At 46.8% G+C, this 27,401-nt stretch overlaps 1 protein-coding gene across 1 annotated transcript in view; it reads right to left on the bottom strand.

Annotated features, from left to right (window-relative positions):
* Positions 1-11,396: 11,396 nt before the first annotated feature.
* Positions 11,397-27,401, bottom strand: part of LOC110525139 (mitogen-activated protein kinase 1) — a 67,408-nt gene continuing 51,403 nt past the window's right edge. The window contains exons 5-8 of the mRNA XM_036979177.2: positions 24,815-24,929; positions 21,607-21,848; positions 17,096-17,225; positions 11,397-13,402 (exon numbers count right to left, since the gene is read on the bottom strand). Coding sequence (XP_036835072.1) covers positions 17,109-17,225; positions 21,607-21,848; positions 24,815-24,929 — 474 coding nt within the window. The 3' untranslated portion in view covers positions 11,397-13,402; positions 17,096-17,108. The remainder of the gene's footprint in view (positions 13,403-17,095; positions 17,226-21,606; positions 21,849-24,814; positions 24,930-27,401) is intronic.

Genomic DNA, 27,401 nt, shown 5'->3' with positions numbered 1-27,401 from the left:
TCTCCTAAACAGAACACTGGCTTTTATATAGCTTCAGAATGAATGTAACTGGAGACAGCTGTGTCTAGACGAGGGGGCGGGGTCAACTCTCCAATTAGCCCTGGAGTCGACCAATCAGCTGCTTGAGGGATTTCAGGAAGCCATTTCCTGAAATAAAACACATGCAAATACACAAACTACAACACATACACTGGGGAACGTAACAGCTCCATCCATCTTCCCATCAATTTTAACCATCTTCCCTGTCCCTGCTGAAGAAAAGCAGGCCCAAACCATGATGCTGCCACCACCATGTTTGACAGTGGGGATGTTGTGTTCAGGGTGATGAGCTGTGTTGCTTTTACGCCAAACATAACGTTTTGCATTGTTGCCAAAAAGTTCAATTTTGGTTTCATCTGACCAGAGCACCTTCTTCCACATGTTTATTGTGTCTCCCAGGTGGCTTGTGGCAAACTTTAAACAACACTTTTTATGGATATCTTTAAGAAATGGCTTTCTTCTTGCCACTCTTCCATAAAGGCCAGATTTGTGCAATATACGACTGATTGTTGTCCTATGGACAGAGTCTCCCACCTCAGCTGTAGATCTCTGAGTGATCATGGGCCTCTTGGCTGCATCTCTGATCAGTCTTCTCCTTGTATGAGCTGAAAGTTTAGAGGGACGGCCAGGTCTTGGTAGATTTGCAGTGGTCTGATACTCCTTCCATTTCAATATTATCGCTTGCACAGTGCTCCTTGGGATGTTTAAAGCTTGGGAAATCTTTTTGTATCCAAATCCGGCTTTAAACTTCTTCACAACAGTATCTCGGACCTGCCTGGTGTGTTCCTTGTTCTTCATGATGCTCTCTGCGCTTTTAACGGACCTCTGAGACTATCACAGTGCAGGTGCATTTATACGGAGACTTGATTACACACAGGTGGATTGTATTTATCATCATTAGTCATTTAGGTCAACATTGGATCATTCAGAGATCCTCACTGAACTTCTGGAGAGAGTTTGCTGCACTGAAAGTAAAGGGGCTGAATAATTTTGCACTCCCAATTTTTCAGTTTTTGATTTGTTAAAAAAGTTTGAAATATCCAATAAATGTCGTTCCACTTCATGATTGTGTCCCACTTGTTGTTGATTCTTCACAAAAAACTAGTTTTATATCTTTATGTTTGAAGCCTGAAATGTGGCAAAAGGTCGCAAAGTTCAAGGGGGCCGAATACTTTCGCAAGGCACTGTATATTGATGGAAGCAACAATCTTTCTGAAATATTAAGCTGATCCTCCCCTATTAAAAACCCCCTAAAAAACATTGATTCCTACCTTGTTAAAGTTTAAGTGACATTTGCATTAAATGTGGGTTAGGCCAAATGCCAGCGAGCAATGAGGACTTGGCCCAATCGTACGTAATATTGAACGACTGTCCAGAATCGACTCGGGCTGATTTCTTCTGCCATAACTGAGGAGACACCGACTCGGGCTGATTTCTTCTGCCATAACTGAGGAGACATCGACTCGGGCTGATTTCTTCTGCCATAACTGAGGAGACATCGACTCGGTCTGATTTCTTCTGCCATAACTGAGGAGACATCGACTCGGTCTGATTTCTTCTGCCATAACTGAGGAGACACTGCCGGTGTCTTGACAGTGTCTCACCAGAAGTGGCACGATGCAAATTCACATTCATTTTACCCATCCACCCCAGATAGTTTTCAGTTCAGTTACATTACACTATTACATGATCAAAATACAAACAGCTGTAACAACCTTATACAATGAACAAGTAGACATATTCTCATTGCTCAAAATTGTATTTTATTTGAACAGGAAAGATATTACAATTTAAAAATCACGTTGGGAGTAGGATCAGAGACCACAACATCACCTACAGTCTCCACTGCAGCCTGTCACAAAACATGTGCCTTTCACTACAACCAATACCATAGGCATCCATCTCTTGTATTGCTACCATGTTGTTGTCATGTTGTGTTGCTACCATGTTGTTGTCATGTTGTGTTGCTACCATGTTGTTGTCATGTTGTGTTGCTACCATGTTATTGTTATGTTGTGTTGCTACCATGTTGTTGTTATGTTGTGTTGCTACCATGTTGTTGTCATGTTGTTGTCATGTTGTGTTGCTACCATGTTGTTGTCATGTTGTGTTGCTACCATGTTGTTGTTATGTTGTGTTGCTACCATGTTGTTGTCATGTTGTTGTTATATTGTGTTGCTACCATGTTGTTGTCATGTTGTATTGCTATCATGTTGTGTTGCTACCATGTTGTTGTCATGTTGTGGTGCTACCATGTTGTTGTCATGTTGTGGTGCTACCATGTTGTCATGTTGTGTTGCTACCATGTTGTTGTCATGTTGTGGTGCTACCATGTTGTTGTTATGTTGTGTTGCTACCATGTTGTTGTCATGTTGTGTTGCTACCATGTTGTTGTTATGTTGTGTTGCTACCATGTTGTTGTCATGTTGTTGTTATATTGTGTTGCTACCATGTTGTTGTCATGTTGTGTTGCTACCATGTTGTTATATTGTGTTGCTACCATGTTGTCATGTTGTGTTGCTACCATGTTGTTGTCATGTTGTGTTGCTACCATGTTGTTGTTATGTTGTGTTGCTACCATGTTGTTGTCATGTTGTTGTTATATTGTGTTGCTACCATGTTGTTGTCATGTTGTATTGCTATCATGTTGTGTTGCTACCATGTTGTTGTCATGTTGTGGTGCTACCATGTTGTTGTCATGTTGTGGTGCTACCATGTTGTCATGTTGTGTTGCTGCTATGTTTTTGTCATGTTGTGTTGCTACCATGTTGTGTTGCTGCTATGTTGTCTCTGGTCATGGTTTTAAAAGATCACTGAAGTATCAACTTTGCTGTGGGTCCATGGAAGCTGCAGTATTGAAATATAATTGTAACATGGTCTGAGAATAACAATATTGGAAGGCCAATTCAAGCATTGTCTAACATGACTAGTGTATTTTTGAAAAGCAATTTTACCAGTTTTATGGTAAAGAGAATTTGGTGTAATGTGCATGGCCTTCTACATCTGATGACTGAATACTATCTCAGGGTTTCCTTTTAGAAAACTTTATAGTTACATTTTGTTTTGAAGTTATAATTTACCTGGATTAAATCTGGGCGAGGAGTGTAGTCTCCTGGATTAAATCTGGGTGAGGAGTGTAGTCTCCTGGATTAAATCTGGGTGAGGAGTGTAGTCTCCTGGATTAAATCTGGGCGAGGAGTGTAGTCTCCTGGATTAAATCTGGGTGAGGAGTGTAGTCTCCTGGATTAAATCTGGGCGAGGAGTGTAGTCTCCTGGATTAAATCTGGGCGAGGAGTGTAGTCTCCTGGATTAAATCTGGGCGAGGAGTGTAGTCTCCTGGATTAAATCTGGGTGAGGAGTGTAGTCTCCTGGATTAAATCTGGGTGAGGAGTGTAGTCTCCTGGATTAAATCTGGGTGAGGAGTGTAGTCTCCTGGATTAAATCTGGGCGAGGAGTGTAGTCTCCTGGATTAAATCTGGGTGAGGAGTGTAGTCTCCTGGATTAAATCTGGGTGAGGAGTGTAGTCTCCTGGATTAAATCTGGGTGAGGAGTGTAGTCTCCTGGATTAAATCTGGGTGAGGAGTGTAGTCTCCTGGATTAAATCTGGGCGAGGAGTGTAGTCTCCTGGATTAAATCTGGGTGAGGAGTGTAGTCTCCTGGATTAAATCTGGGTGAGGAGTGTAGTCTCCTGGATTAAATCTGGGTGAGGAGTGTAGTCTCCTGGATTAAATCTGGGTGAGGAGTGTAGTCTCCTGGATTAAATATGGGTGAGGAGTGTAGTCTCCTGGATTAAATCTGGGTGAGGAGTGTAGCCTCCTGGATTAAATCTGGGTGAGGAGTGTAGTCTCCTGGATTAAATATGGGTGAGGAGTGTAGTCTCCTGGATTAAATATGGGTGAGGAGTGTAGTCTCCTGGATTAAATATGGGTGAGGAGTGTAGTCTCCTGGATTAAATCTGGGTGAGGAGTGTAGTCTCCTGGATTAAATCTGGGTGAGGAGTGTAGTCTCCTGGATTAAATCTAGGCGAGGAGTGTAGCCTCCTGGATTAAATCTGGGTGAGGAGTGTAGTCTCCTGGATTAAATATGGGTGAGGAGTGTAGTCTCCTGGATTAAATATGGGTGAGGAGTGTAGTCTCCTGGATTAAATATGGGTGAGGAGTGTAGTCTCCTGGATTAAATCTGGGTGAGGAGTGTAGTCTCCTGGATTAAATCTGGGTGAGGAGTGTAGTCTCCTGGATTAAATCTGGGTGAGGAGTGTAGTCTCCTGGATTAAATCTGGGTGAGGAGTGTAGCCTCCTGGATTAAATCTGGGCGAGGAGTGTAGTCTCCTGGATTAAATCTGGGTGAGGAGTGTAGTCTCCTGGATTAAATCTGGGTGAGGAGTGTAGTCTCCTGGATTAAATATGGGTGAGGAGTGTAGCCTCCTGGATTAAATATGTGTGCATAAGTGTGCTCTCTCTAATTCTCTCTTTCTCTCTCTCGGAGGACCTGAGCCCTATGACCAAGCCTCAGGACTACCTGGCCTGATGGCTCCTTGCTGTCCCCAGTCCACCTGGTCGTGCTGCTGCTCCAGTTTCAACTATTCTGCCTGCGGCTATGGACCCCTGACCTGTTCAAAGGACATACTACCTGTCCCAGACCTGCTTTTTTCAACTCTCTAGAGACAGCAGGAGCGGTAGAGATACTCTGAAGGATCGGCTATGAAAAGCCAACTGACATTTAATCCTGAGGTGCTGACTTGCTGCAACCTCAACAACTACTGTGATTATTATTATTTGACCCTGCTGGTCATCTATTAACATTTGAACATCTTGGCCATGTTCTGTTATAATCTCCACCCGGCCCAGCCAGAAGAGGACTGGCCACCCCTCATAGCGTGGTTCCTCTCTAGGTTTCTTCCTAGGTTCCTTCCTTTTTTTTAGGCTGGGTTTCTGTACAGCACTTTGAGATATCAGCTGATGTAAGAAGGGCTTTATGAATAAATTTGATTGAAATAAATGTGGTGAAGGGGAGGACACAGGTTAAAGAAGGATTTTTAAGCCTTGAGACATGGATTGTGTATGTGGGCATTCAGAGGGTGAATGGGCAAAAAAATATTTACGTGTCATTGAACGGGGTTATGGTAGAGGTTTTTCATTCTTAACAGTTTCCTGTGTGTATAAAGAATGGTCCACCACCCAAAGGACATCCAGCCAACTTGACAACTGTGGGAAGCATTGGAGTCAACATGGGCCAGCATCCCTGTGGAACGCTTTAGAGACCTTGTAGAGTCCCCGCACTGACGAATTGAGGCTGTTCTGAGGGCAAAAGGGGATACAACTCAATAACATACTCCATTCATAACCACTGCATTGGGAACATCCCATGTAGCATTACTGTCCTCTGATTCAAATGAAAAGGCTCTGATCATGTCACATCGGGAGAGAATCACAAATCCTCTCATTCTGGGGTTGCTTCCTAAACGGCAGCCTTTTGACCAGGGACAAGAAGCCGGGGACTGAATTGTGTTTGTTTCCAAAGAAGACCCCCAAGACACATAGGATACAGTGTATTTATTTCATAGGTTACATGGCAAAGATGCAAAATAACAAGATAGATATTGTTTTTTAATAAATGGCAGTCATCTTCAACATTAGCAGAAATGGTTTGTTCTCCGGCATGACAGACGGCAATATTCACAGACCTCTCCCTACCATAATCTGGTTTAGTTACCGATACTACCCTCAAAAACAGACCTTGAAGGGTTTAAACTCCTGCCTGGTTTAGTTACCGATACTACCCTCAAAACCAGACCTTGATGGGTTGGTTTAAACCTCTCCCTACCATAACCTGGTTTAGTTACCAATACTACCCTCAAAAACAGACATTGAAGGGTTAGTTTAAACTTCTGCCTGGTTGAGTTACTGATGCTAACCTCAAAAACACAGCCAACCGAAAATACATGAAACTTAATATTTTTTCTTTTTAGCGTGAATGAAGTATAATTCACAAAGATTTTCTACTGCTCAAAACATAAGAGTATTTCAATTCATGGCAACAAGTCTTATTCAAGATTAATATTAGATAGAAACATAACATTAATTTTACAATAAAAAATATTTTTTGCACAAAAAAAAAGAAGAAATAAATAAAAGGGAAAAAGAACAGGGTGGAGACACCCCACCCAGACCAAGGTAAAGAACAGGGTGGAGACACCCCACCCAGACCAAGGTAAAGAACGGGGTGGAGACACCCCACCCAGACCAAGGTAAAGAACAGGGTGGAGACACCCCACCCATACCAAGGTAAAGAACAGGGTGGAGACACCCCACCCAGACCAAGGTAAAGAACAGGGTGGAGACACCCCACCCAGACCAAGGTAAAGAACGGGGTGGAGACACCCCACCCAGACCAAGGTAAAGAACAGGGTGGAGACACCCCACCCATACCAAGGTAAAGAACAGGGTGGAGACACCCCACCCAGACCAAGGTAAAGAACAGGGTGGAGACACCCCACCCAGACCAAGGTAAAGAACAGGGTGGAGACACCCCACCCAGACCAAGGTAAAGAACAGGGTGGAGACACCCCACCCAGACCAAGGTAAAGAACAGGGTGGAGACACCCCACCCAGACCAAGGTAAAGAACAGGGTGGAGACACCCCACCCAGACCAAGGTAAAGAACAGGGTGGAGACACCCCACCCAGACCAAGGTAAAGAACAGGGTGGAGACACCCCACCCAGACCAAGGTAAAGAACAGGGTGGAGACACCCCACCCAGACCAAGGTAAAGAACGGGGTGGAGACACCCCACCCAGACCAAGGTAAAGAACAGGGTGGAGACACCCCACCCAGACCAAGGTAAAGAACGGGGTGGAGACACCCCACCCAGACCAAGGTAAAGAACAGGGTGGAGACACCCCACCCAGACCAAGGTAAAGAACAGGGTGGAGACACCCCACCCAGACCAAGGTAAAGAACAGGGTGGAGACACCCCACCCAGACCAAGGTAAAGAACAGGGTGGAGACACCCCACCCAGACCAAGGTAAAGAACAGGGTGGAGACACCCCACCCAGACCAAGGTAAAGAACAGGGTGGAGACACCCCACCCATACCAAGGTAAAGAACGGGGTGGAGACACCCCACCCATACCAAGGTAAAGAACAGGGTGGAGACACCCCACCCAGACCAAGGTAAAGAACAGGGTGGAGACACCCCACCCAGACCAAGGTAAAGAACAGGGTGGAGACACCCCACCCAGACCAAGGTAAAGAACAGGGTGGAGACACCCCACCCAGACCAAGGTAAAGAACAGGGTGGAGACACCCCACCCAGACCAAGGTAAAGAACAGGGTGGAGACACCCCACCCAGACTAAGGTAAAGAACAGGGTGGAGACACCCCACCCAGACCAAGGTAAAGAACAGGGTGGAGACACCCCACCCAGACCAAGGTAAAGAACGGGGTGGAGACACCCCACCCAGACCAAGGTAAAGAACAGGGTGGAGACACCCCACCCAGACCAAGGTAAAGAACAGGGTGGAGACACCCCACCCAGACCAAGGTAAAGAACGGGGTGGAGACACCCCACCCAGACCAAGGTAAAGAACAGGGTGGAGACACCCCACCCAGACCAAGGTAAAGAGCGGGGCAGAGGTTAAAGTAAAGCAAACAATACAATTCAGCCTTCATCTTTTTCAGTACAGAATCACAATCACAAAGCTTCGGGAACAGAACAATAACTAATGTTAAAAAGTACAACATACTCAGTGAGACTTATGAAAAGCCTTCCCTTAACATAAAGAATATACTGCAATCACAACGGACCCCCAGCTAAACAAAGCTGCACAAAACATGTTGGAGTTCAAGCCCGTTAAGAAGAAAGGCACAAAGAACCAGACAGGTTTGCAACACGGACCGACTCAGACTCTGAAGCAGATCGATACAAGCTTACATCTTACTAGGTAGGTTGAGGATAGGTAGAGGATAGGTAGGTAAGCATAGGATAGATCAATAGAGATAGATACATTACTTGGCCAAAAGCATGTGGACACCTGATTGTCAAACATCTCATTCCAAAATCATAGGCATTAATATTGAGTTGGTCCCCCCTTTGCTGCTATAAGAACCTCCACTCTTCTGTGAAGGCTTTCCACTAGTTGTTGGAACATTACTGCCATAACAGCCTCCTCTCTTCTGGGAAGGCTTTCCACTAGATGTTGGAACATTGCTGCGTAGACTTGCTTCCATTCAGCAACAAGAACATTAGTGAGGTCGGGCACTGATGTTGGGTGATTAGTCCTGGCTCACAGTCGGCCTTCCAATTCATCCCAAAGGTGTTCGATGGGGTTGAGGTCAGGGCTCTGTGCCAGCCAGTCAGGTTTTCGTCCGTCGGATCTCCAGATTAATCCGTCGGACTGCCAGATGGTGAAGCGAAATTCATCACCCAAGAAAATGCATTTCCACTGCTCCAGATTCCAATGGCGGCGAGCTTTACACCCCTCCAGCCGTTATTACACATGGTGATCTTAGGCTTGTGTGCGGCTGCTCGGCCATGGAAACCCATTTCATGAAGCTCCCGATGAACAGTTATTGTGCTGACGTTGCTTCCAGAGGCAGTTTGGAACTCTGTAGTGAGTGTTGCAACCGGGGACAGATGATCGTTAAGCGTTTTAGCACTTGGCGGTCCTGTTCTGTGAGCTGGTGTTGCCTACCACTTCGCGGCTAAGCCGTTGCTGCTCCTAGATGTTTCCATTTTACAATAACAGCACTTACAGATGACTGGAGGCAGCTCTAGCAGGGCAGCAATTTGACAAACTGACTTGTTGGAAAGGTGGCATTCTATGACGGTGTCAGGTTTAAGGTCACTGAGCTCTCCATTCTACTGCCAATGTCTGTCTATGGACAGATTGCATGGCCGTGTGCTCGATTTGATTTTACACCTGTCAGCAATGGGTTTGGTTGAAATAGAACCCACTAATTTGAAAGGGTGTCCACATACTTTTGGATAGATAGATTGATCGACAGATCGATCAGCGGGGGGTTGTGGCCAGTGGCTCTAACAGCTGCTGCCTTCTGTAGGTGGGTTAAGGCTCTGTATGCTGTGTATGCTGTGCAGCAGGTCCCATGGCATTGTAATGTTATTCAGACCTTAATGTCATCCACCTAGCTGGCTCTCTGTGTGGAGATATTGAGCCAGTAGACACTATGTCCCATTATGGCATTGTAACGTTATATAGAAGGCATTTTAACGTCGTTGATGGCATTTTAACATTATATAGAAAGCATTGTAACATTATATAGAAGGCATTGTAACGTTATATAGAAAAAGCAAGTGCAATCAAAGGGGTGGACCTGCACTACATGGAGAATGTTCTCTTTGAGCATCTCAACCAATGAGCTGGGAGCTCTAGACTTGGCATTAGACTTGGTATGAAGTCTGATAGGTGTCGCCTGAAACCACAGCCAGTTACTGGAGCAGAGATATGAAACCACAGCCAGTTACTGGAGCAGAGATATGAAACCACAGCCAGTTACTGGAGCAGAGGCATGAAACCACAGCCAGTTACTGGAGCAGAGATATGAAACCACAGCCAGTTACTGGAGCAGAGATATGAAACCACAGCCAGTTACTGGAGCAGAGATATGAAACCACAGCCAGTTACTGGAGCAGAGGCATGAAACCACAGCCAGTTACTGGAGTAGAGGTATGAAACCATAGTCAGTTACTGGAGCAGAGATCTGTATAGATGTTTGGCCACTTAGATACTATGGCCAGTGAAATGGCAGCAGACATGGAGAATGTTCTCTCTGCGCATCTCAAATACTGATGAAGGAGCTCAAGCTACTAACAACTAGCCAGCTTCCATTGCATTGGCTGTGTATGGAACTTAAATAAGGGTGATAAATGTTATGTGAAACAGGGAAAGCTGAAGCAAATAGGTACGAAGACACTAAGACATGAACTGTTGACCAGAAGTGAACTATGACCGCTGCGATGGTGTCAAAGAGAAGCTAGCGTATAGATCTAAAGAGATGCAGACATCTTGTGTCACTGATAATGCCTCCGTTATTAATCCTTGTTATTTGTTCTTCTAGTTCGGGGAAGGAGGGAGCAACAGACGGGACTCGTTCATAATGCTGTTACAGTCTCTCACAGATCCAACGGGTGATGCTGTGTTAAAGGGGAACTTGCATACATAAACCACCACACTAGAAACATCCAAACTATTGAAACGGCTCCAGTGGACTGAATTTAGAAATATGGTACGATAATGTACATAATATATCATCATCTGACTCATGCCTCTGTAGGTTTGTCAGTATAAATTGTTTTACGCATGAAGGTATGTAATATATATATATTTATAAACAGTATTTTTAATATACATTTCCTATGTTTTTTTTTGTTGCTTTAAATGGGGAATCTTATTTAAGATCAAGAAATTATAAGTTTATTAACTTGGTAAAAATATAAAGGGGGTGTGCTCTCTGAGATATTTAAATTTCTAAAGGTGTGCTGCCACCTGATTGGGATCCACTGATCTGCATATAATTAGCATATTACTGCACAAGCACCATGTTAAGTGCCTTGATCTGATTAGTTAAACTCCACCCCCAAAATATATTTTGGCATTTGTTTCAGTTCATTGAAGTCTCAAAATGTTTTGCTTGTCAGCTATTACGTTTAAGATTGGTCACATCGTCGTATGTCGCTGCATTTCGCATCCTACCGGGATGATATCTGTATTTTCAAAGTGACCTATCTTGAAAACTTAATAGCTGACAAGCAAAACATTTTTGGGACTACAATGAACTAATGAAACAAATACCAAAGAGATAGTTAAAGGAAAACTCCCCCCTAAAACTAATTTCAGTGTACCCGGGGGCAGAGGTCATGCACATAAAGGAGCAGTATGATGTAGAACGCATCTAGTATACAGAATAACATCAGCTGTAGTCTATCTGCAATGTTCAACAACATATCGTAACTGAAACAGGGCCCAGGGGTTAGGGGGAGGAGCTGAAACAGGGCCCAGGGGGAGGAGCTGAAACAGGGCCCAGGGGTTTAGGGGGAGGAGCTGAAACAGCCAACCAGACATTATCAATATGTAGACAGAGTGTTTAACAGTCAAAAGGATACAGTCTTACTGTCACAAGGCCAAAGACCCAGAAAGAGATTCACCATAGAGGGAGGAGAGGAGGCATTTCTCCCTAACCACCGATCATCATTTAACAGTGAAGACCCTGCTCCACAGGCCAGGTTGATACTGTCCGTTGGTCTGGTCCGTGCTCTTCCTCAAGAGGAGGAAGTGGAGGACCTACGTATTCTATCTGGGAGGGAGGGAGATTCCTAATCAGTGTTACAAAAGTAACACGTTACGTAATCAGATTACTTTTATGAGTAACAGAGTAAAGTAACATGTTACGTAATCAGATTACTTTTATGAGTAACAGAGTAAAGCAACATGTTACTTTTTCAAATTGGGTTCTATCATTACAGTTACTTCGACAACACATGCTTTACTTTCAGAATCATCTCTCTACCAACAACTTGTCCTGTGTCTGTCTGTCCAGGTACAGAGAGCATTATGTCAACAACCTGTCCTGTGTCTGTCTGTCCAGGTACAGAGAGCATTATGTCAACAACCTGTCCTGTGTCTGTCTGTCCAGGTACAGCAGAGAGCATTATGTCAACAACCTGTCCTGTGTCTGTCTGTCCAGGTACAGAGAGCATTATGTCAACAACCTGTCCTGTGTCTGTCTGTCCAGGTACAGAGAGCATTATGTCAACAACCTGTCCTGTGTCTGTCTGTCCAGGTACAGAGAGCATTATGTCAACAACCTGTCCTGTGTCTGTCTGTCCAGGTACAGAGAGCATTATGTCAACAACCTGTCCTGTGTCTGTCTGTCCAGGTACAGAGAGCATTATGTCAACAACCTGTCCTGTGTCTGTCTGTCCAGGAACAGAGAGCATTATGTCAACAACCTGTCCTGTGTCTGTCTGTCCAGGTACAGAGAGCATTATGTCAACAACCTGTCCTGTGTCTGTCTGTCCAGGTACAGAGAGCATTATGTCAACAACCTGTCCTGTGTCTGTCTGTCCAGGTACAGAGAGCATTATGTCAACAACCTGTCCTGTGTCTGTCTGTCCAGGTACAGAGAGCATTATGTCAACAACCTGTCCTGTGTCTGTCTGTCCAGGTACAGAGAGCATTATGTCAACAACCTGTCCTGTGTCTGTCTGTCCAGGTACAGAGAGCATTATGTCATTGCATAAATAAGTTGTTCTCATTAATGCGGGGTCTTTCTTGGTAGAGTGACATCACCTATGAGTTCCCTGATCATAGCTCGGCTTCAGATAGTTAGAAAAGAAAAAGAAGCTGTACAAAAATGATTTGGCTTCTCAAACAGACAGACGACCGTCTGCCAACGCTGAGCAGGAATTACAATAATAATGATTTGAACAGGAGTCGCCGGAGGTGTCCCATATGGCACACTATTCCCTATATAGTGTACTACAATAGACCAGGGCCCTATTCCCTACATAGTGTACTACTATAGACCAGGGCCCTATTCCCTATATGGTGCACTACTTTAGACCAGGGCCCTATTCCCTATATGGTGCACTACTTTAGACCAGGGCACTATTCCCTATATAGTGGTATTACTATAGACCAGGGCACTATTCCCTATATAGTGGTATTACTATAGACCAGGGCACTATTCCCTATATAGTGGTACTACTATAGACCAGGGCCCTATTCCCTATATAGTGGTACTACTATAGACCAGGGCACTATTCCCTACATAGTGTACTACAATAGACCAGGGCCCTATTCCCTACATAGTGTACTACTATAGACCAGGGCTCTATTCCCTATATAGCGGTACTACAATAGACCAGAGCATTATTCCCTATATAGTGGTACTACTATAGACCAGAGCCCTATTCTCTACATAGTGCACTACTTTAGACCAGATCGCTATTCCCTATATGGTGCACTACTTTAGACCAGGGCCCTATTCCCTATATAGTGCACTACTTTAGACCAGGGCCCTATTCCCTATATAGTGTCCTACTATAGACTAGAGTCATGTTACCTATATAGTGCACTACTATAGCCCAGAGCCCTATTCCCAATATAGTGCTTTCCAATAGTCCCCCGTAGGCAGTGAGGAGTGGGTGGGGGGATAATAAACAATAAGCCAACATGTGACCCTCCTCACCCCGTAGGGAGGGAGAGAGGGGAGGGATAGAGGGAGAAAGGACAGATTGATTCCTGAAACCCGTTCCTGAGCATGGTGGTCTAACAGGGGGGGGAGTATACAGGCTGAAGACAGGAGGAACCAGAGCACACAACGAGGAGAGTCCAGAGTCTGATCTGTGGAGAGAGAGAGAGAGCTGTTAAAGAGAGAGAGCTGTTAAAGAGAGAGAGAGAGAGCTGTTAGAGAGAGAGAGAGCTGCTAGAGAGCGAGCGAGAGAGCTGCTAGAGAGCGAGCGAGAGAGCTGCTAGAGAGCGAGCGAGAGAGCTGCTAGAGAGCGAGCGAGAGAGCTGCTAGAGAGCGAGCGAGCGAGCTGCTAGAGAGGGAGCGAGCGAGCTGCTAGAGAGGGAGCGAGCGAGCTGCTAGAGAGGGAGCGAGAGAGCTGCTAGAGAGGGAGCGAGAGAGCTGCTAGAGAGGGAGCGAGAGAGCTGCTAGAGAGCGAGCGAGAGAGCTGCTAGAGAGCGAGCGAGAGAGCTGTTAGAGAGCGAGCGAGAGAGCTGTTAGAGAGCGAGCGAGAGAGCTGTTAGAGAGCGAGCGAGAGAGCTGTTAGAGAGCGAGCGAGAGAGCTGTTAGAGAGCGAGCGAGAGAGCTGTTAGAGAGCGAGCGAGAGAGCTGTTAGAGAGCGAGCGAGAGAGCTGTTAGAGAGCGAGCGAGAGAGCTGTTAGAGAGCGAGCGAGAGAGCTGTTAGAGAGCGAGCGAGAGAGCTGTTAGAGAGCGAGCGAGAACGCTGTTAGAGAGAGAGCGCTGTTAGAGAGAGAGCGCTGTTAGAGAGAGAGCGCTGTTAGAGAGAGAGCGCTGTTAGAGAGAGAGCGCTGTTAGAGAGAGAGCGCTGTTAGAGAGAGAGCGCTGTTAGAGAGAGAGCGCTGTTAGAGAGAGAGCGCTGTTAGAGAGAGAGCGCTGTTAGAGAGAGAGCGCTGTTAGAGAGAGAGCGCTGTTAGAGAGAGAGCGCTGTTAGAGAGAGAGCGCTGTTAGAGAGAGAGCGCTGTTAGAGAGAGAGAGCTGTTAGAGCGAGAGAGCTGTTAGAGCGAGAGAGCTGTTAGAGCGAGAGAGCTGTTAGAGCGAGAGAGCTGTTAGAGCGAGAGAGCTGTTAGAGCGAGAGAGCTGTTAGAGCGAGAGAGCTGTTAGAGCGAGAGAGCTGTTAGAGCGAGAGAGAGCTGTTAAAGAGAGAGAGAGAGCTGTTAAAGGGAGAGAGCTGATAGAGAGCTGTTAAAGAGAGCGAGCGGGAGGGAGCAGTCACAGAGAGAGCACAAGCGAGCTTGCTCTGACATCTCGCCCTCGCTCGCTTTCTCTGACAGCTCCCCCTTTCTCTCGGACAGCTCCGCCTTGCTGTGAGAGAGCGAGCGAGCTGCTAGAGAGAGCGAGAGAGAGAGCGAGAGAGCTGTTAGAGGGAGAGCTGCTAGAGGGAGAGCGAGAGAGCTGCTAGAGAGAGAGCGAGAGAGAGCTGCTAGAGAGCGAGAGAGAGAGAGCTGTTAGAGAGCGAGAGAGAGCTGCGAGAGAGAGCTGCTAGAGAGCTGCTAGAGAGCTGCGAGAGAGAGCTGCGAGAGAGAGCTGCGAGAGAGAGCTGAGAGAGAGAGCTGAGAGAGAGAGCTGAGAGAGAGCTGAGAGAGAGAGCTGAGAGAGAGAGCTGAGAGAGAGAGCTGAGAGAGAGAGCTGAGAGAGAGAGCTGAGAGAGAGAGCTGAGAGCTGAGAGAGAGCTGAGAGCTGAGAGAGAGCTGAGAGAGAGAGCTGAGAGAGAGAGCTGAGAGAGAGAGCTGAGAGAGAGCTGTAAGAGAGCTGTAAGAGAGCTGTTAGAGAGCTGCGAGAGAGAGCTGTTAGAGAGCTGCGAGAGAGAGCTGTTAGAGAGCTGCGAGAGAGAGCTGTTAGAGAGCTGCGAGAGAGAGCTGTTAGAGAGCTGCGAGAGAGAGCTGTTAGAGAGCTGCGAGAGAGAGCTGTTAGAGAGCTGCGAGAGAGAGCTGTTAGAGAGCTGCGAGAGAGAGCTGTTAGAGAGCTGCGAGAGAGAGCTGTTAGAGAGCTGCGAGAGAGAGCTGTTAGAGAGCTGCGAGAGAGAGCTGTTAGAGAGCTGCGAGAGAGAGCTGTTAGAGAGCTGCGAGAGAGAGCTGTTAGAGAGCTGCGAGAGAGAGCTGTTAGAGAGCTGCGAGAGAGAGCTGTTAGAGAGCTGCGAGAGAGAGCTGTTAGAGAGCTGCGAGAGAGAGCTGTTAGAGAGCTGCGAGAGAGAGCTGTTAGAGAGCTGCGAGAGAGAGCTGTTAGAGAGCTGCGAGAGAGAGAGCTGTTAGAGAGCTGCGAGAGAGAGAGCTGTTAGAGAGCTGCGAGAGAGAGAGCTGTTAGAGAGCTGCGAGAGAGAGCTGTTAGAGAGCTGCGAGAGAGAGCTGTTAGAGAGCGAGAGAGAGCTGTTAGAGAGCGAGAGAGAGCTGTTAGAGCGAGAGAGAGCTGTTAGAGAGCTGTTAGAGAGAGCTGTTAGAGAGCTGTTAGAGAGAGCTGTTAGAGAGAGCTGTTAGAGAGAGCTGTTAGAGAGAGCTGTTAGAGAGAGAGAGAGTTTTTAAAGAGAGAGAGAGCTGTTAAAGAGAGAGAGAGCTGTTAAAGAGAGAGAGAGTTGTTAAAGAGAGAGAGAGAGCTGTTAGAGAGAGAGAGAGCTGTTAGAGAGAGAGAGAGCTGTTAGAGAGAGAGCTGCTAAAGAGAGCGAGCGGGAGGGAGCAGTCACAGAGAGAGCACAAGCGAGCTTGCTCTGACATCTCGCCCTCGCTCGCTTTCTCTGACAGCTCCCCCTCTCTCTCGGACAGCTCCCCCTTGCTGTGAGAGAGCGAGCGAGCTGCTAGAGAGCGAGCGAGCTGCTAGAGAGCGAGCGAGCTGCTAGAGAGCGAGCGAGCTGCTAGAGAGCGAGCGAGCTGCTAGAGAAAGCTGCTAGAGAGAGCGAGAGAGCTGCTAGAGGGAGAGCTGCTAGAGGGAGAGCGAGAGAGAGCTGCTAGAGGGAGAGCGAGAGAGAGCTGCTAGAGGGAGAGCGAGAGAGAGCTGCTAGAGGGAGAGCGAGAGAGAGCTGCTAGAGGGAGAGCGAGAGAGAGCTGCTAGAGGGAGAGCGAGAGAGAGCTGCTAGAGGGAGAGCGAGAGAGAGCTGCTAGAGGGAGAGCGAGAGAGAGCTGCTAGAGGGAGAGCGAGAGAGAGCTGCTAGAGGGAGAGCGAGAGAGAGCTGCTAGAGGGAGAGCGAGAGAGAGCTGCTAGAGAGCGAGAGAGAGCTGCTAGAGAGCGAGAGAGCTGCTAGAGAGCGAGAGAGCTGCTAGAGAGCGAGAGAGCTGCTAGAGAGCGAGAGAGAGCTTCTAGAGAGCGAGTGAGAGCTTCTAGAGAGCGAGAGAGCTTCTGGAGAGCGAGAGAGAGCTGAGAGAGAGCTGAGAGAGAGCTGTTAGAGAGCTGTTAGAGAGCTGAGAGAGAGCTGTTAGAGAGAGAGCTGTTAGAGAGAGAGCTGTTAGAGAGAGAGCTGTTAGAGAGAGAGCTGTTAGAGAGAGAGCTGTTAGAGAGAGAGCTGTTAGAGAGAGAGCTGTTAGAGAGAGAGCTGCTAGAGAGAGAGAGCTGCTAGAGAGAGAGAGCTGCTAGAGAGAGAGCTGTTAGAGAGAGAGAGAGCTGTTAGAGAGAGAGAGAGCTGTTAGAGAGAGAGAGCTGTTAGAGAGAGAGAGCTGTTAGAGAGAGAGAGCTGTTAGTTAGAGAGAGCTGTTAGAGAGAGAGGGAGCTATCCAGAGCACCTTCAACAAAGGCAGTCCAAAATGACCCCCTATTATTCACCATACTTGGGCAGAACCTCATAAGGCCCTGTCTGCTGTTTGTACCTGGTTCTATAGGTTAGGACCTGCAGACTGTGTTGAAACGAGCCGTCTCTTCAAAGATCAGCTCCTTCAGGGTCTCTTTGGGGAGATCATCCAGCTCCATGTCAAACTTGAAAGGAGCCTCGGCTACAGGCTAACAGAGAGAGAGAGAGAGAGAGAGAGAGAGAGAGACAGGAGGTTAGGGTCTAAACGAGGGTCAGGGTTTATTATCTCTGTAGGGTGGTAGTACTGCTCCAGGTAAAGGTGAGCCAGGGTCAGGGTTTATTATCTCTGTAGGGTGGTATATATACACATATATATACAGTGCCTTGCGAAAGTATTCGGCCCCCTTGAACTTTGCGACCTTTTGCCACATTTCAGGCTTCAAACATAAAGATATAAAACTGTATTTTTTTTGTGAAGAATCAACAACAAGTGGGACACAATCATGAAGTGGAACGACATTTATTGGATATTTCAAACTTTTTTTACAAATCAAACACTGAAAAATTGGGCGTGCAAAATTATTCAGCCCCCTTAAGTTAATACTTTGTAGCGCCACCTTTTGCTGCGATTACAGCTGTAAGTCGCTTGGGGTATGTCTCTATCAGTTTTGCACATCGAGAGACTGACATTTTTTCCCATTCCTCCTTGCAAAACAGCTCGAGCTCAGTGAGGTTGGATGGAGAGCATTTGTGAACAGCAGTTTTCAGTTCTTTCCACAGATTCTCGATTGGATTCAGGTCTGGACTTTGACTTGGCCATTCTAACACCTGGATATGTTTATTTTTGAACCATTCCATTGTAGAATTTGCTTTATGTTTTGGATCATTGTCTTGTTGGAAGACAAATCTCCGTCCCAGTCTCAGGTCTTTTGCAGACTCCATCAGGTTTTCTTCCAGAATGGTCCTGTATTTGGCTCCATCCATCTTCCCATCAATTTTAACCATCTTCCCTGTCCCTGCTGAAGAAAAGCAGGCCCAAACCATGATGCTGCCACCACCATGTTTGACAGTGGGGATGGTGTGTTCAGGGTGATGAGCTGTGTTGCTTTTACGCCAAACATAACGTTTTGCATTGTTGCCAAAAAGTTCAATTTTGGTTTCATCTGACCAGAGCACCTTCTTCCACATGTTTGGTGTGTCTCCCAGGTGGCTTGTGGCAAACTTTAAACAACACTTTTTATGGATATCTTTAAGAAATGGCTTTCTTCTTGCCACTCTTCCATAAAGGCCAGATTTGTGCAATATACGACTGATTGTTGTCCTATGGACAGAGTCTCCCACCTCAGCTGTAGATCTCTGCAGTTCATCCAGAGTGATCATGGGCCTCTTGGCTGCATCTCTGATCAGTCTTCTCCTTGTATGAGCTGAAAGTTTAGAGGGACGGCCAGGTCTTGGTAGATTTGCAGTGGTCTGATACTCCTTCCATTTCAATATTATAGCTTGCACAGTGCTCCTTGGGATGTTTAAAGCTTGGGAAATCTTTTTGTATCCAAATCCGGCTTTAAACTTCTTCACAACAGTATCTCGGACCTGCCTGGTGTGTTCCTTGTTCTTCATGATGCTCTCTGCGCTTTTAACGGACCTCTGAGACTATCACAGTGCAGGTGCATTTATACGGAGACTTGATTACACACAAGTGGATTGTATTTATCATCATTAGTCATTTAGGTCAACATTGGATCATTCAGAGATCCTCACTGAACTTCTGGAGAGAGTTTGCTGCACTGAAAGTAAAGGGGCTGAATAATTTTGCACGCCCAATTTTTCAGTTTTTGATTTGTTAAAAAAGTTTGAAATATCCAATAAATGTCGTTCCACTTCATGATTGTGTCCCACTTATTGTTGATTCTTCACAAAAAAATACAGTTTTATATCTTTATGTTTGAAGCCTGAAATGTGGCAAAAGGTCGCAAAGTTCATGGGGGCCGAATACTTTCGCAAGGCACTGTAAGTACAGAGAGATCCTTGAAGAAAACCTTCTCTAGAGTACTCAGGACCTCAGACTGGGGCGAAGGTTCACCTTCCAACAGGACAACGACCCTAAGCACACAGCTAAGACAATGCAGGAGTGGCTTCGGGACAAGTCTCTGAATGTCCTTGAGTGGCCCAGCCAGAGCTCGGAATTGACCTCGATCGAACATCTCTGGAGAGACCTGAAAATAGCTGTGCAGCAACGCTCCCCATCCAACTTGACAGAGCTTGAGAGGATCTGCAGGAAATGGGAGAAACTCCCCAAATACAGGTGTGCCAAGCTTGTAGCGTCATACCCAAGAAGACTCGAGGCTGTAATCGCTGCCAAAGGCGCTTCAACAAAGTACTCAGTAAAGGGTCTGAATACTTATGTAAATGTGATATTTCCGTTATTATTTGCAAACATTTCTAAGAACCTGTTTTTGCTTTGTCATTATGGGGTATTGTGTGTAGATTGATTAAATTGTTCCCCCCCTAGTCAATGTTAAAATAAGGATAAGGCTGTAATGTAACAAAATGTGAAAAAAGGTCAAGGGGTCTAACTACTTTCCGAATGCACTGTATATATTCGTTTTACTCATCCATATGATGGAAATCCATCACAGTGACAGAACTTTAACCTCAGGGTTCATTACCTCTTCTGTAGGGCCGTAGTACTGCTCCAGGTAAGAGTGAGTCAGGGTCAGGGTTCATTACCTCATCTGTAGGGCCGTAGTACTGCTTCAGGTAAGAGTGAGTCAGGGTCAGGGGTCATTACCTCATCTGTAGGGCCGTAGTACTGCTCCAGGTAAGAGTGAGTCAGGGTCAGGGTTCATTACCTCATCTGTAGGGCCGTAGTACTGCTCCAGGTAAGAGTGAGTCAGGGTCAGGGTTCATTACCTCATCTGTAGGGCCGTAGTACTGCTCCAGGTAAGAGTGAGTCAGGGTCAGGGGTCATTACCTCTTCTGTAGGGCCGTAGTACTGCTCCAGGTAAGAGTGAGTCAGGGTCAGGGGTCATTACCTCATCTCTAGGGCCGTAGTACTGCTCCAGGTAAGAGTGAGTCAGGGGTCATTACCTCATCTGTAGGGCCGTAGTACTGCTCCAGGTAAGAGTGAGTCAGGGTCAGGGGTCATTACCTCATCTGTAGGGCCGTAGTACTGCTCCAGGTAAGAGTGAGTCAGGGTCAGGGGTCATTACCTCTTCTGTAGGGCCGTAGTACTGCTCCAGGTAAGAGTGAGTCAGGGTCAGGGGTCATTACCTCATCTGTAGGGCCGTAGTACTGCTCCAGGTAAGAGTGAGTCAGGGTCAGGGTTCATTACCTCATCTGTAGGGCCGTAGTACTGCTCCAGGTAAGAGTGAGTCAGGGTCAGGGTTCATTACCTCATCTGTAGGGCCGTAGTACTGCTCCAGGTAAGAGTGAGTCAGGGTCAGGGTTCATTACCTCATCTGTAGGGCCGTAGTACTGCTCCAGGTAAGAGTGAGTCAGGGGTCATTACCTCATCTCTAGGGCCGTAGTACTGCTCCAGGTAAGAGTGAGTCAGGGTCAGGGTTCATTACCTCATCTGTAGGGCCGTAGTACTGCTCCAGGTAAGAGTGAGTCAGGGTCAGGGGTCATTACCTCATCTGTAGGGCCGTAGTACTGCTTCAGGTAAGAGTGAGTCAGGGTCAGGGGTCATTACCTCTTCTGTAGGGCCGTAGTACTGCTCCAGGTAAGAGTGAGTCAGGGTCAGGGGTCATTACCTCATCTCTAGGGCCGTAGTACTGCTCCAGGTAAGAGTGAGTCAGGGGTCATTACCTCATCTGTAGGGCCGTAGTACTGCTCCAGGTAAGAGTGAGTCAGGGTCAGGGGTCATTACCTCATCTCTAGGGCCGTAGTACTGCTCCAGGTAAGAGTGAGTCAGGGTCAGGGGTCATTACCTCATCTGTAGGGCCGTAGTACTGCTCCAGGTAAGAGTGAGTCAGGGTCAGGGTTCATTACCTCATCTGTAGGGCCGTAGTACTGCTCCAGGTAAGAGTGAGTCAGGGTCAGGGGTCATTACCTCATCTGTAGGGCCGTAGTACTGCTTCAGGTAAGAGTGAGTCAGGGTCAGGGGTCATTACCTCTTCTGTAGGGCCGTAGTACTGCTCCAGGTAAGAGTGAGTCAGGGTCAGGGGTCATTACCTCATCTCTAGGGCCGTAGTACTGCTCCAGGTAAGAGTGAGTCAGGGGTCATTACCTCTTCTGTAGGGCCGAAGTACTGCTCCAGAAAAGAGTTCGTCAGGGTCAGGGGTCATTACCTCATCTCTAGGGCCGTAGTACTGCTCCAGGTAAGAGTGAGTCAGGGTCAGGGGTCATTACCTCATCTGTAGGGCCGTAGTACTGCTTCAGGTAAGAGTGAGTCAGGGTCAGGGGTCATTACCTCTTCTGTAGGGCCGTAGTACTGCTCCAGGTAAGAGTCAGGGTCAGGGGTCATTACCTCATCTCTAGGGCCGTAGTACTGCTCCAGGTAAGAGTGAGCTAGGGTCAGGGGTCATGACCTCATCTGTAAGGTTGTAATACTATTCCAGGTAAGGGTGAGCCAGGGTCAGGGGTCATTACCTCATCTGTAGGATCATAGTACTGCTCCAGGTAAGGGTGAGCCAGAGCCTCCTCTACCTCGATTCTCTTGTGGGGGTTAAAGGTCAACATCTTGTCCAGCAGGTCCAGAGCTTTGGGGTCAGCGTTGGGGAAGAGGCGGTTCCAGGGGACCTTGCAGCGCAGCGGGAGAGACAGCAGGTAGTTCCTGGCCTTGATGTTAATGATGCAGTTCAGATCCTCCTGTGAAGGAGACCCTAGGATACCTGGAGGGAGACATGACACCAGGGGTCAGCTCAACAGCTAGAGGGAGACATGACACCAGGGGTCAGCTCAACAGCTAGAGGGAGACATGACACCAGGGGTCAGCTCAACAGCTAGAGGGAGACATGACACCAGGGGTCAGCTCAACAGCTAGAGGGAGACATGAAACCAGGGGTCAGCTCAACAGCTGGAGGGAGACATGAAACCAGGGGTCAGCTCAACAGCTAGAGGGAGACATGACACCAGGGGTCAGCTCAACAGCTAGAGGGAGACATGACACCAGGGGTCAGATCAACAGCTAGAGGGAGACATGACACCAGGGGTCAGATCAACAGCTAGAGGGAGACATGAAACCAGGGGTCAGCTCAACAGCTAGAGGGAGACATGACACCAGGGGTCAGCTCAACAGCTAGAGGGAGACATGAAACCAGGGGTCAGCTCAACAGCTAGAGGGAGACATGACACCAGGAGTCAGCTCAACAGCTAGAGACATGACACCAGGGGTCAGCTCAACAGCTAGAGACATGACACCAGGGGTCAGCTCAACAGCTAGAGAGACATGACACCAGGGGTCAGCTCAACAGCTAGAGGGAGACATGACACCAGGGGTCAGCTCAACAGCTAGAGGGAGACATGACACCATGGGTCAGCTCAACAGCTAGAGGGAGACATGAAACCAGGGGTCAGCTCAACAGCTAGAGACATGACACCAGGAGTCAGCTCAACGGCTAGAGGGAGACATGACAACAGGGGTCAGCTCAACAGCTAGAGACATGACACCAGGGGTCAGCTCAACAGCTAGAGACATGACACCAGGGGTCAGCTCAACAGCTAGAGACATGACACCAGGGGTCAGCTCAACAGCTAGAGACATGACACCAGGGGTCAGCTCAACAGCTAGAGGGAGACATGAAACCAGGGGTCAGCTCAACAGCTAGAGACATGACACCATGGGTCAGCTCAACAGCTAGAGGGAGACATGACACCAGGGGTCAGCTCAACAGCTAGAGACATGACACCAGGGGTCAGCTCAACAGCTAGAGACATGACACCAGGAGTCAGCTCAACAGCTAGAGGGAGACATGAAACCAGGGGTCAGCTCAACAGCTAGAGACATGAAACCAGGGGTCAGCTCAACAGCTAGAGACATGACACCAGGGGTCAGCTCAACAGCTAGAGACATGAAACCAGGGGTCAGCTCAACAGCTAGAGACATGAAACCAGGGGTCAGCTCAACAGCTAGAGGGAGACATGAAACCAGGGGTCAGCTCAACAGCTAGAGGGAGACATGAAACCAGGGGTCAGCTCAACAGCTAGAGGGAGACATACAACAATTGTTGAATATCAAACTGTGTGTGTGTGTGTGTGTGTGTACCCAGAATGTGGTTGAGCTGTGTGTGTGTGTGTGTGTGTGTGTGTGTGTGTGTGTGTACACCCAGTATGTGGTTGAGCTGTGTGTGTGTGTGTGTATGTGTGTACACCCAGTATGTGGTTGAGCTGTGTGTGTGTGTGTACACCCAGTATGTGGTTGAGCTGTGTGTGTGTGTGTGTGTACACCCAGTATGTGGTTGAGCTGTGTGTGTGTGTGTGTACACCCAGTATGTGGTTGAGCTGTGTGTGTGTGTGTATGTGTGTACACCCAGTATGTGGTTGAGCTGTGTGTGTGTGTGTGTGTGTACACCCAGTATGTGGTTGAGCTGTGTGTGTGTGTGTGTGTGTGTGTGTGTGTACACCCAGTATGTGGTTGAGCTGTGTGTGTGTGTGTGTGTGTGTGTGTGTACCCAGTATGTGGTTGAGCTGTGTGTGTGTGTGTGTGTGTGTACCCAGTATGTGGTTGAGCTGTGTGTGTGTGTGTGTGTGCCCAGTATGTGGTTGAGCTGTGTGTGTGTGTGTACCCAGTATGTGGTTGAGCTGTGTGTGTGTGTGTGTACCCAGTATGTGGTTGAGCTGTGTGTGTACCCAGTATATGGTTGAGCTGTGTGTGTGTGTGTGTGTGTGTGTGTGTGTGTGTGTGTGTGTGTGTGTGTGTGTGTGTGTGTGTGTGTGTGTGTACCCAGTATGTGGTTGAGCTGTGTGTGTGTGTGTGTGTATATGTGCGTGTACCCAGTACGTGGTTGAGCTGTGTGTGTGTGCGCGCGTGTACCCAGTATGTGGTTGAGCTGTGTGTGTGTGTGTGTGTGTGTGTGTGTGTGTGTATATGTGTGTGTACCCAGTATGTGGTTGAGCTGTGTGTGTGTGTGTGTGTGTGTATATGTGTGTATATGTGTGTGTACCCAGTATGTGGTTGAGCTGTGTGTGTGTGTATATGTGCGTGTACCCAGTACGTGGTTGAGCAGTGTGTGTGTGTGTGTGTGTGTATATATATGTGTGTGTACCCAGTATGTGGTTGAGCTGTGTGTGTGTGTGTGTGTGTGTACCCAGTATGTGGTTGAGCTGTGTGTGTGTGTATATATGTGTGTGTACCCAGTATGTGGTTGAGCTGTGTGTGTGTACCCAGTACGTGGTTGAGCTGTGTGTGTGTGTATATGTGTGTGTACCCAGTACGTGTTTGAGCTGTGTGTGTGTGTATATGTGTTTGTACCCAGTACGTGGTTGAGCTGTGTGTGTGTGTGTTTGTAACCAGTATGTGGTTGAAATGTGTGTGTGTGTGTGTGTGTGTGTACCCAGTATATGGTTGAGCTGTGTGTGTGTGTGTGTGTGTACCCAGTATGTGGTTGAGCTGTGTGTGGTTGAGCTGTGTGTGTGTGTACCCAGTATGTGGTTGAGCTGTGTGTGGTTGAGCTGTGTGTGTCTGTGTGTGTGTGTGTGTGTGTGTGTGTGTGTGTGTGTGTGTACACCCAGTATGTGGTTGAGCTGTGTGTGTGTACCCAGTATGTGGTTGAGCTGTGTGTGGTTGAGCTGTGTGTGTGTGTGTGTGTCTCTGTGGTGTGTGTGTGTCTCTGTGGTGTGTGTGTGTGTGTGTGTGTACCCAGTATGTGGTTGAGCTGGTCCAGGTAGTGCTTCCCGGGGAAGATGGGTCTATTGGAGAGCATTTCAGCCAGGATGCAGCCCACAGACCAGATATCAATAGACTTGGTGTAACCCTGAGAGAGGAAAGGCTAGCATTAATACAGCACATAGGAACCTCTAGCATTAATACAGCACATATGAACCTCTAGCATTAATACAGCACATAGGAACCTCTAGCATTAATACAGCACATATGAACCTCTAGCATTAACACAGCACATAGGAACCTCTAGCATTAACACAGCACATAGGAACCTCTAGCATTAACACAGCACATAGGAACCTCTAGCATTAACACAGCACATAGGAACCTCTAGCATTAACACAGCACATAGGAACCTCTAGCATTAATACAGCACATATGAACCTCTAGCATTAACACAGCACATAGGAACCTCTAGCATTAACACAGCACATAGGAACTTCTAGCATTAACACAGCACATAGGAACCTCTAGCATTAATACAGCACATAGGAACCTCTAGCATTAATACAGCAGATACATATAGTAACCTCTAGCATTAACACAGCACATAGGAACCTCTAGCATTAACACAGCACATAGGAACCTCTAGCATTAATACAGCACATACATGTCCCCTGGCTGTAGGAACCTCTAGCATTAATACAGTAGATACATGTCCCCTGGCTGTAGTAACCTCTAGCATTAATACAGTAGATACATGTCCACTGGCTGTAGTAACCTCTAGCATTAATACAGCAGATACGTATAGTAACCTCTAGCATTAATACAGCACATACATGTCCCCTGGCTGATGGATCCTCGAGTTGCACAGGACAGGGAGGGAGACAACAGGACAGTCTAATTGCTATTGCCAGAGGGTCATAAATCCCTAACCTCTCACTGGTTATTGGCTTGTTGTCTTCCATGACTCATAGCGCTAACTAAAAGCAATGATGACTCCACCCCCCGGGACACAAATAAGCTTAGCATCGATTGGCTGGTCTGCCTGGGCGAACAATCACAAAGTGGCACAGTGCGTGACTCAATCTGGTCCGTCCCGGCAGCGAGGGAGCTTTTCTCTAGACTCTCGGTCGCTAAACAAATCCTACGACATCCTCAGCAATATCCCCAAAACAAGCCTGAGTCATGTATATTACAGACAGAGAGGTTTGATCTCAAAACAAGCCTGAGTCATGTATATTACAGACAGAGGTTTGATCTCAAAACAAGCCTGAGTCATGTATATTACAGACAGAGGTTTGATCTCAAAACAAGCCTGAGTCATGTATATTACAGACAGAGAGGTTTGATCTCAAAACAAGCCTGAGTCATGTATATTACAGACAGAGGTTTGATCTCAAAACAAGCCTGAGTCATGTATATTACAGACAGAGGTTTGATCTCAAAACAAGCCTGAGTCATGTATATTACAGACAGAGGTTTGATCTCAAAACAAGCCTGAGTCATGTATATTACAGACAGAGAGGTTTGATCTCAAAACAAGCCTGAGTCATGTATATTACAGACAGAGGTTTGATCTCAAAACAAGCCTGAGTCATGTATATTACAGACAGAGGTTTGATCTCAAAACAAGCCTGAGTCATGTATATTACAGACAGAGGTTTGATCTCAAAACAAGCCTGAGTCATGTATATTACAGACAGAGGTTTGATCTCAAAACAAGCCTGAGTCATGTATATTACAGACAGAGGTTTGATCTCAAAACAAGCCTGAGTCATGTATATTACAGACAGAGGTTTGATCTCAAAACAAGCCTGAGTCATGTATATTACAGACAGAGGTTTGATCTCAAAACAAGCCTGAGTCATGTATATTACAGACAGAGGTTTGATCTCAAAACAAGCCTGAGTCATGTATATTACAGACAGAGGTTTGATCTCAAAACAAGCCTGAGTCATGTATATTACAGACAGAGAGGTTTGATCTCAAAACAAGCCTGAGTCATGTATATTACAGACAGAGGTTTGATCTCAAAACAAGCCTGAGTCATGTATATTACAGACAGAGAGGTTTGATCTCAAAACAAGCCTGAGTCATGTATATTACAGACAGAGGTTTGATCTCAAAACAAGCCTGAGTCATGTATATTACAGACAGAGGTTTGATCTCAAAACAAGCCTGAGTCATGTATATTACAGACAGAGGTTTGATCTCAAAACAAGCCTGAGTCATGTATATTACAGACAGAGAGGTTTGATCTCAAAACAAGCCTGAGTCATGTATATTACAGACAGAGGTTTGATCTCAAAACAAGCCTGAGTCATGTATATTACAGACAGAGGTTTGATCTCAAAACAAGCCTGAGTCATGTATATTACAGACAGAGAGGTTTGATCTCAAAACAAGCCTGAGTCATGTATATTACAGACAGAGAGGTTTGATCTCAAAACAAGCCTGAGTCATGTATATTACAGACAGAGAGGTTTGATCTCAAAACAAGCCTGAGTCATGTATATTACAGACAGAGGTTTGATCTCAAAACAAGCCTGAGTCATGTATATTACAGACAGAGAGGTTTGATCTCAAAACAAGCCTGAGTCATGTATATTACAGACAGAGA

Source organism: Oncorhynchus mykiss, chromosome 6 (genome assembly GCF_057628025.1).
Source record: "Oncorhynchus mykiss isolate SJ-2025 chromosome 6, ASM5762802v1, whole genome shotgun sequence".
NCBI classification, from domain to species: Eukaryota; Metazoa; Chordata; class Actinopteri; order Salmoniformes; family Salmonidae; genus Oncorhynchus; species Oncorhynchus mykiss.
Note: the sequence above shows the minus strand (reverse complement) of the source record. Positions and strands in the feature narration are given on the sequence as shown.